The sequence below is a fragment of the Diabrotica virgifera genome, chromosome 1 (genome assembly GCF_917563875.1).
Source record: "Diabrotica virgifera virgifera chromosome 1, PGI_DIABVI_V3a".
NCBI lineage: Eukaryota > Metazoa > Arthropoda > Insecta > Coleoptera > Chrysomelidae > Diabrotica > Diabrotica virgifera.
This window is the reverse complement of record NC_065443.1, coordinates 64,826,891-64,836,254: the sequence shown is the minus strand read 5'-3', so window position 1 is coordinate 64,836,254 and position 9,364 is coordinate 64,826,891. Positions and strand designations below refer to the sequence as shown.

Below are 9,364 nucleotides of genomic sequence, written 5' to 3'. Positions count from 1 at the left end.
GCACATAGTAGAGGTGCTGTACTGTAATCAAATCTAAACTATCCTTTCTTTTCTTTTAGTTTTTTAACTAACTTTTTTATGTTAATTACGACAATATAAAAATAATAAACATTATAATTAAAAAATGACGTTTTATTAAACCTATCGGGGTTTGACTAGCCAAACCCCGATTTCATAAAATTAAATTTCGACCTTTGTCTGACCAACTTAGTCTCTTCTAGGTTTGACTAGTCAAAGGCCGAAGCGCTAATTTTTTCCGGGCTTTGACTAAGACCGTCAGTCAGACCTGAGGATTGCCTAGTCAAACCTAGGAGTGCCTGAAATTCGGGCTTTGACTATAACATATATATTTGTTTTCATATTGACATCTTTCTTGCATTAAATCTAAAATTTCCTCCATTATTCATTGTTTCTTTTTGTATCTGGTTGCTGTCAGAATTTCTTTTTGACTTTTATCCATCTGTCTTTATTAATAATCATTTTGTATCCATCTCAGTGGTCTGTAGAATTTGTTTTTTAAAATGCATTAACCGATTATTGATTTCATCTGTCAAGAGTCGTCTTATAAGTGGGTTCCTTAATGTACTTGTATTTTTTTGTGCATCTGTTCTTCGTTTTCTTATTTTCATTTTGAGCCTAATTTTAGTCACTACTGGGTTGTGATCTGTCGGCACTCAGATATATTTTTGCAGATATAATTGCATTCCTGTATCTTTGTGTAATTAATACAGTCTATTTTGGTTTCTTTAAATTATCTTTTCTTGATTTGTTGGTGACTTCCATAAACTTGTATAATGTTTATTTTGGGTTTGTTCTGGTTCTGCCTAAACAGAGGCATAGCCAGTCGAATTGTCTCAAAATAGTGTTTTCCCTAATATGATCGCACATTCTGATAGCAAGCAATAAACAGACATATATGGGAGAATTCCATCAATTTTTCGAATATCATCGGACTGAATGCTGAATTTTGTTTGTATATCATTTTGCGATATATACATTTGTTTGTTCTACTAGATAATCAAGCATTTTGTCGTCTAGAAAAGAAATCATTCGTATGGAGTGTATAATTTATTGATTTGCCCTGGAAACTGCTTTTGGCCTCGAAATACCACCTCATTTACATAGAGTTGAAAGTGTTTCTTTTTGCAAATAAATTTGAATTATCTAGAATCATTTTTCATGAAAACATACCTGTTACACCACCAACTACTTCTACTGGACCACCATCTTTTACTAATTTCTTCAGATACAATTATTATTGGTGCATGCGACACCTGTGATACCCCTGATTGATTTTTATCGTACTGGTCTCGATTTATCTGAACAACTGCTAAAGCTGCACTATCCGATTCTATTTCATTGTTGCTATGATCAGCAGCATAATTAGCAACAGGATCAGCTACTGTCGTTACTATCAGAATCTTAGTCACTCTTAACACCCGTAACTTCAGATTCTGCAGCAGGAATATTGTAGTACATCTCCCATATTTCTATATCAGTCATTTCAGACAACTTTTTAAATAGTCTGCAATTCTATGGTGCCATATCTGAAAAGGAAAATATACAGTACCACAAATCACAAAGCTTCAGTAATATTTCACCACAAAAAAATAAATTTTTATTAGGCTGAAAGGCATAAGTCCACCTATAGACGTAGAATGGCAAATGGGATGCAACAAATATATCGAAGTGGATTAAATTTAATTCAGATGAAAAATCTGTAATAGACGTGTCTGGCAATATACTTTTTGCTTCACTTAGCATTCCACAAATGAGTACTTACTTCACTAAAAATGTATATTCATGCCTAATATTTTTTTTTTTTTTCGCCCAATGCTACCAATTGCTCCTGACTGCCTCGGTTTCTCTGTGGCGAATACGAAATCAAGGACGTCACTGTCGTATTGAGAATTTTCATCTGGTCAAATGTGTTTCGTGAATTATTTTTTCCATCCCTCATGAATTGGGTGTCGTCAGTGAATAGGCTCCTATGCAACAAGTGACTATTATTGACAATACACTTAACAAATTGTAACTGTGCAATTTCATCTCCTAGATGCAATTGTTCGACTTGTTAAATGTGATAAGGGTGTAAATTATTACTTCTTAAAACCCTGTTAACCTTTGATTGAGAAATGCCTAATTGTATACTTACTTACTTTCCTGGTTCTTATTTTTGGAACTGCTTTGGCTGCATCAAGAGTATGTTTTTTTATAAACAATATATTGCTTGTTCAGACTTTGATCTAAGTACAAGATATTCCATTTTCTGTTTCAATTCAATTAAACACTGGTCCAAGATAAATATAAATTAATTTTATTTATAACAAAGTTACTAATAATACAATTATGTATAATATTTACAATTTACAAGTTCAATCAATCCAATAATATACAAATTTTTGGAGAAAATATAATGCAATTGGAAATCTTCAACTTTCTGCGAATGTTTGTAAGAAAAAGTGGGAATATAGAAGAAATAAACAATATATTGTTCGTTTCTAGTCCATAGAAGGTAATGCTACAAATGATTTTTGTTACGTTGGGCCACTGGTTAGAAATAAGAATTTAATCAAAAAGTTTTATTACATAACTTCTTAAAAATGGATAATGTATGTTTTTCACAACATGAATAAACTTGAAAACAAAAGAAAGACTATTCCACAGAATAAACATGCTATGGCTTCTTGAATTCAAAACGGATTTTTTAATTGACGACCTGTCCATTTAGATTACCTTGAGAAGTAGATGCATTTTACCTTAAAAACTTAATTTTTTTTTTGAATTCTGTATTGAATCTTGAAAATTAACATAAATAACAATCAAGCATGTAAACATGGTATGAAAATCAAAACAAATAAAACAAGCACTATGGTAATGTCGCAAGAACAACTCGCAATAAATATACAAATTAATGGAGATGAAATAGAACAAGGGCCCCATTTCCAATACTTAGGCGTTACAATTGAAAATAATGGAAGACAGACAAAGAAGAACATTGAAGAATGAATTAGTAAAACATCAAAACTATTCCATGCAATAAAAAATAACTTCTTAAACAAGAAAAAAATTACAAGAAAACCCAAATTAACTGTGTTTAAAATCATATATTATAGACCAGTACTTACATACGGCTTCGAATCATGGATATTAACAAGCAAACTAAAGAGTAAGATACAAACCCTAGAGATGAAATGTTTACGGAGAGATAGAGGAGTGACAATGAGAAACAGAATAAGAAACACAGATATACGGACAGATCTTAAGACGAAATCAGTACTTGAGTATATTGAAGAAAAACAATAAGTTGGTGGCGATACATGAAAAGAATGAAAGATAACATACAGATGAAGAAAATATGGGAAGCCAGGATACAAAAGAAAAGAACTAGAGGAAGGCCTAGAGAAGATTGGGATACAGCAGTCGCGAAAATCATTCAAATGAAGGGAAAAACAATAGCAGAAGCAAGCAGATTAGCACATAACAAGAAGCAATGGTCGACACATATGAAAAGATGTGTCAGTCCGGACACTGTAAAGTAAAAGGGACTCAAAAGACTATACAGGGTGTTTCATTAATAATTGTCCATATAGTAAGTGGAGAAACCTTAGCACAAAATACGAAGATTTAACCTGAAACACTTAAATAAAATGTGGTTCCTTACTGAGTTACAGGGTGTTTTATCTAAAAATTTAAAAACTATTTTTGCTCAGCATTTTAAAACTATTCGACGTATCCTTTTCATACTTGGCAGTAAGTATAGGTACTGTACCAACTACTAAATTATGTTAAACAAACGTTTCTGGCTGTTACCAGAGGCGTACGACGGGGGAAGTGAATGGTTGACCCTTTTCAAATTCTACGCCACTGGCGGAATTACTATTTTAGTTCAATTTTTGGATTCTCCAATACTTTCTATGAAAATAATATATTCTTCATTCGTAACGATAAAGTCATTAGCTTTCGATATCTTTGAAGTTAAAAATGAAACGATACGGTTATTTTGATTAATGTATTGTGTCGCTTCATTTTTAATTTCAAATATCTCGAAAACTAATCATTTTATTGTTCCGAATGAAGAGTATATTATTTACATAAAAAGTATTGGAAAATAAAAAAATTACACTAAAATAGCAATTTCGTCAGTGGCGTAGAATTTGGGAAGGGTCAACCAGCCACTATCCCCTGTCGTACGCCGCTGGTAGTAACTAGAAACGTTTATTTATCTTAATTCAGTAGGGTGTACAGTACCTACACTTTCTGCCAAGTATGATAAGGATACGCCAAATAGTTTTAAAGTACTGGGTACAAATAATTTTTAAATTTTAATCATATGAATCATATATCATAAATTAATCAAAATAACTGTGCCGTTCCATATTTAACTTCAAATATCTCGAAAACTAATGACTTTATAGTTACCAATGAAGACTATATTATTTATGTAGAAAGTATTAGAGAATCTAAAAATGGCACTAAAATAGTAATTACTCCAGTGGCGTAGAATTTGAGAAGGGTTGGCCATTCACTATCCTCTATCGTACGCCTCTGGTAGTAGCTAGAAACGTTTGTTTATCATAATTTAGAAGGGTATATAGTAGTCGCACTTTCTGCCAAGTATGAAAAGGATACGTCGAATAGTTTTAAAATGCTGAGCAAAAATAGTTTCTAAATTTTTAGATAAAACACCCTGTAACTCAGTAAGGAACTAATTTTAAGTGTTTTAGGTTAAATCTTCGTATTTTGTGCTAAGTTTTCTTCAGTTAGTATATGGAGAATTATTAATGAAACACCCTGTATATAGAAATCAAGCATTAATACCATGGAAATATTATTTTAAGAAAGGAAGATATGGCGGATACCCAAAAAGATTTTTTTTCTTTTATGGCCTTTGGGAACTGCGCCCATTTAGCCAGCAACACTTCTTGAAATCGACGCCTCACCATACACCAGACGCCCAAAAAGATAAAATAAAATATTGAATTTCATAAATAATAACTAATAGAAACTGTCTCCACAATAAGAGGGGTGGTAATTCAAATAGTTTGGGCATATGTATAACATGTTTAATAAGATTTCAAAAATCTGGTGAAAGTAAGAGAGAAAGAATTAAATGAAATTAGGAAGTATAATTTAGTGGGAAGGAAAAAAAATTGGAGCTGAGAAACGTCAAATAAGAAAATAAAAAAGAAAAAATAACATGGTATGTTACCCTATAAACAAGTGTACACTCTATATAGACATTTAGATGCACATTTTTAAATGTAGCAAACTCACCATACTCTTTTGCATTATATTTATTTATTGTTTCACAATAGTATATTTCTTATATATGTGCTACATTTACATTTAGTGTGCAAACTTCTTTTGTAAACTGCCTATATATTTCTCTATATGGGTGCCTATTGAATAACACAATATACTTAAGTTTCTGATATACCATTCCTTGTTGTATGTCACATGAGTTTTCCAATTTTCATCTAAAAATCTTTTATAAAACTCACTCATCTCATCTGGTGTGATTTGTTTATCTTTATCTTGTCTTAGAAGCATATTGATAAAATCCTGTTTTTCCTAGAAACAACAATAAAACGGTAAATTATCTTTGATAAAACAGTATACAGTTGTTCTGTAAGATCTTTGCACAAATGTAATAATTAATTTCCAAACAAGTTAAAGCAAAACATAAAGTGAAATAATGTATGTCAATGTAATGTAATGTACTGTCAATGTAATTATTAGGAAATACCTATCGTCCTGGTGGACAGATTTTATAAGGTTATTTTGAATTAACAACATTAAACAGCTTAAACATCATATCAATTATTGCTAATATAAAGATATACTTAATATAAATCAGTAATAAATAAATTAAAAAAAACAAAAAGTCACAACAAAAAAGTTCATGTTAAGAAGATTTAATATTAGTTAAGGTAATACAAAACTATTGGGTGAATAGCATAAAAAAACAATTAATATTTTTAATAAACTATTTCTTTCTTTCTTGCCTTCCTCGTATTTGGGCTAGCTATTTTAATTTTAACATTCACCCATCCCTTCTATTATTTTCTGTTTTCTGCCATTATTTTCAATTCCTCGAGTGATTTTTCTTTAACTTTTCCCGCCTCTGCTACTTGCTGTATCCATTTTTTTTATTGGTCTGCCTCTTTTTCTTTTTACGATGTTCTTTGCTTCGTGGCCTTTTCTTGTTATTCTGTTGGGATGCATCCTCATCAAATGCCCATACCAGTTCATTTGCCTCTTTGTTAGTTTATTCATTATTGGTTCTGGGTTGGCCATTCTCCTAATAGTCTCGTTGCTTAGTCTATCCCATTTTGTCTTTCCAACTATCCTTCTTAGATGCCTCATCTCCACTGCATTTATACTGCTCTTTTTTTTTTTTCTTTTTTTTTTTTTTTTTTTGAAAAATGGCTTTGGCAAAGCCAATTAGCCAGACTTGTTTGTGATTGATTGCAGATTCATAGTCATAAATTTCTTATAAACATAAGTACATTCTACAATATTATTTTTATAGATACATTGGTACATTGTGTAGCTTTTTTTATTTAGTTTTTTTTTTAATTATTTTACTGTTTATTAAATATAAAATATATTTTAATTTGTGCGAAACACTTCTTTTTTTTTATGTTTGTTTCTATTTTTTCTTTTCTTTTTTTATTTATGTTTGTTTCTATTTTTTTTATGTTTGTTTCTATTTTTTTTTCTTTTTTTTATTTATTATTTTTTTTGTTATTATTTTATTATGTGTTTTTTTTATATATATATATTTTTTTAATTTTTTCAAACCACATTAACAAATTATGCCTATTATATTAAGTTTACAACTTGTATTTACATAATTTAACATGTTTATAAATGAGATGAAGAATTTCCATATCATTTGTAAATATTAAAGTATTAAGGTTTATTGGGAAAAAAATTTTTTAAATCTTTTAATTCTTTATAAAGGTCGTTTATGTTATTTATGTTTAAATGACATTCTAATATGACATGTGTTAGATCTCCGATTTTGCCACAAGTACAATTGGGAGTATATGTTTTTCCAGAATTACCCAGTTTTCACTTGCATAGAGTACAGTCAGTATCAATATTGTGTTATATATTTTTATTTTTGTCTGTCTTGTAAGTTCTTATTTTTAATATACATATATTAAAATATATAAAATATTTTTTTAATAATATGTATGTACTGAGATAAAAACGAATTTCAAATGCCAACCGAAATAGCAAATCTTGTGTTTTAATTTTCATCACTGTCAGAATCTGACCAGTATTTTATTATAATTGGTTGAATATCAACATTAACCATATTGTTTTCTCGGATATACCATTTTTTAATAATTTTATTAATATGCAGGACATATTTCACCCAAATATCTACATTACATTCTCCAGTGCCTTGGTCTCTACATATTTATAACAGCAGATCAGAATGCCCATCCCTACCAATACAGTTATTGTAACAAGTCTTGCAATTTGCCCAAATTAGGTAATCTAATTGCGTTAAATTCACAGAGATAAGAAGGCAGGCTCAACACCTCATGGACCATATTCTCAGAGTAACTCATCAATAATTACATAACTATTTTCTTTTCTGTTCATTTTTGCTATGTGTAGCAATTCAGCTTTGGAAAAATTTGGGTCATATTTATAATAATTTCATCTTTCCTTGAAGTAATTAAAGGTTGTTTGTTTAAAAGACCACTGTGGTATGGAGCATTGTCCACTACAATGAATGATGGCTCTTCTAAATTAGGTATTAATTGTGTTCTAATCCACTTAGTAAAAAGTTTGTTGTTCATTTCTCTATGATAATCAGGTATGTTACATTTTGAACAAATTCAATTCAATTCAAAATATTCAGAAACATTCAGTACAAGTTGCTGAGCTTGAGAATTAAGTGGTTTTCTAGGCATATCCTAAAAATAATAATAAAAAGTAATCTCAAAAATAAACAAATAAGTTTCCATTTCCATCTTATTAGCTTAACATGTTCACGAACATGACTGCATATAAAGATATATCTGCATGTGAAGTGTGTCCACTAATGTGTTAAAAATAGATTCTTACCAAAAGTAATCAAATAAGAGAGCAACAGTTAGTTGTTCTAACAATTATGTTTGAAAATAAAAATTACAATGAAATGTACAAAGATTAAAAGTTTAAATTATATGAAAAACCATTTTTTATAAACACAACAAATGCACACCAATGTAACTGAAAATAATAAACATCAAAATTCTTAGTAAATAATGTATAAAAGATATGCCATATGCCATATTGTTTATCCTTGTTTAACTTATTGTGGTTTCTATAAACAAGCAGCTTAATTTTGTGATACTAGTTTCTGTGAGTAAAAAAGAGAACTTGTATAAAACGTAATTCTTGAATAATTTCATGCTTGTGCTTAAGATCCAGTGGAAGGACTGTATGTAAGACATGGTTTGATCTACACATTGTAAATTACATTGTTTATTACTTCCATACCTATAGTTCCAAATCAATAGGATTGTCAAGGCAGACATTTTGTAATTCGTAAACACTTGATGACAAGCGGCTATATATTTATTTGTTTATTAGCCCTTAGGTTCCCTTATTTTAAAAATGTACACTCCACTATTGAACTACATTGTCTCTTATCTTGGGCCCCTCCAAAGTCTATCATTTTTAAGCCATACCCTTACAAGACTATTGAATTTCGACTATAGCCCTTTAAATTAGCATATAGATACCTTGATAAACTTCTTATTGTGATTAGCCCAGAAGTTCTGATTCCACTCTTCTGTATCATTTTGTATTTCCCTTAGTTTAGTTTGTAAAGCAGTTTCATTGGGTAGTGTTTTTCTCCTGATAGGTCTGAGATTCGAAACGGGATCAGGGGGACCTATTACTTCGACTTGATCTTGTTCTCTCATTACTATTATAGGTATTTCTAGTTGTTTCTCCACCGGTAAGCCGGTAGTTTTTGAAGACATACATCTTTTTATTACCTAAAAATACATTTATGCCATTATATTTGAGTATACCTATTATTTTTATTATTTCTAACCTTAATTGATTTTGATATATTTTGGTAACTATTCCTGTACAACACACATTTAATAATATTTTCACTTAGACCCATAATAAGTGCGTAAGTTGTTTTAAATTGTTTCAATAAAAATATTATACATAACTATTTATTTATTAATGTTTAAAATGACAAATGAGAGTGAGGTTAGATTGACATCATGAGAGATGGTGGCTGATGATTAAAATAGTAAAAGTCATTATATACTTTCAACAAGAATTTATAAAACTCCAGTCGCCTAATCCTATTTTAGCTGTATAAATTGTAGTTTAG

At 29.9% G+C, this 9,364-nt stretch overlaps 1 protein-coding gene across 1 annotated transcript; it reads right to left on the bottom strand.

The window, feature by feature from the left end:
• Positions 1–2,296: 2,296 nt before the first annotated feature.
• Positions 2,297–9,266, bottom strand: LOC114330031 (COA8 family protein CG14806, mitochondrial). Its single transcript, XM_028279331.2, has 3 exons — positions 9,071–9,266; positions 8,754–9,011; positions 2,297–5,574 (listed from the first exon to the last, which is right to left on the bottom strand). Exons 1-3 carry the CDS (start codon positions 9,143–9,145, stop codon positions 5,350–5,352), a joined length of 558 nt encoding a protein of 185 aa, XP_028135132.1. The 5' UTR covers positions 9,146–9,266; the 3' UTR covers positions 2,297–5,349.
• Between the last annotated feature and the right edge of the window lie 98 nt (positions 9,267–9,364).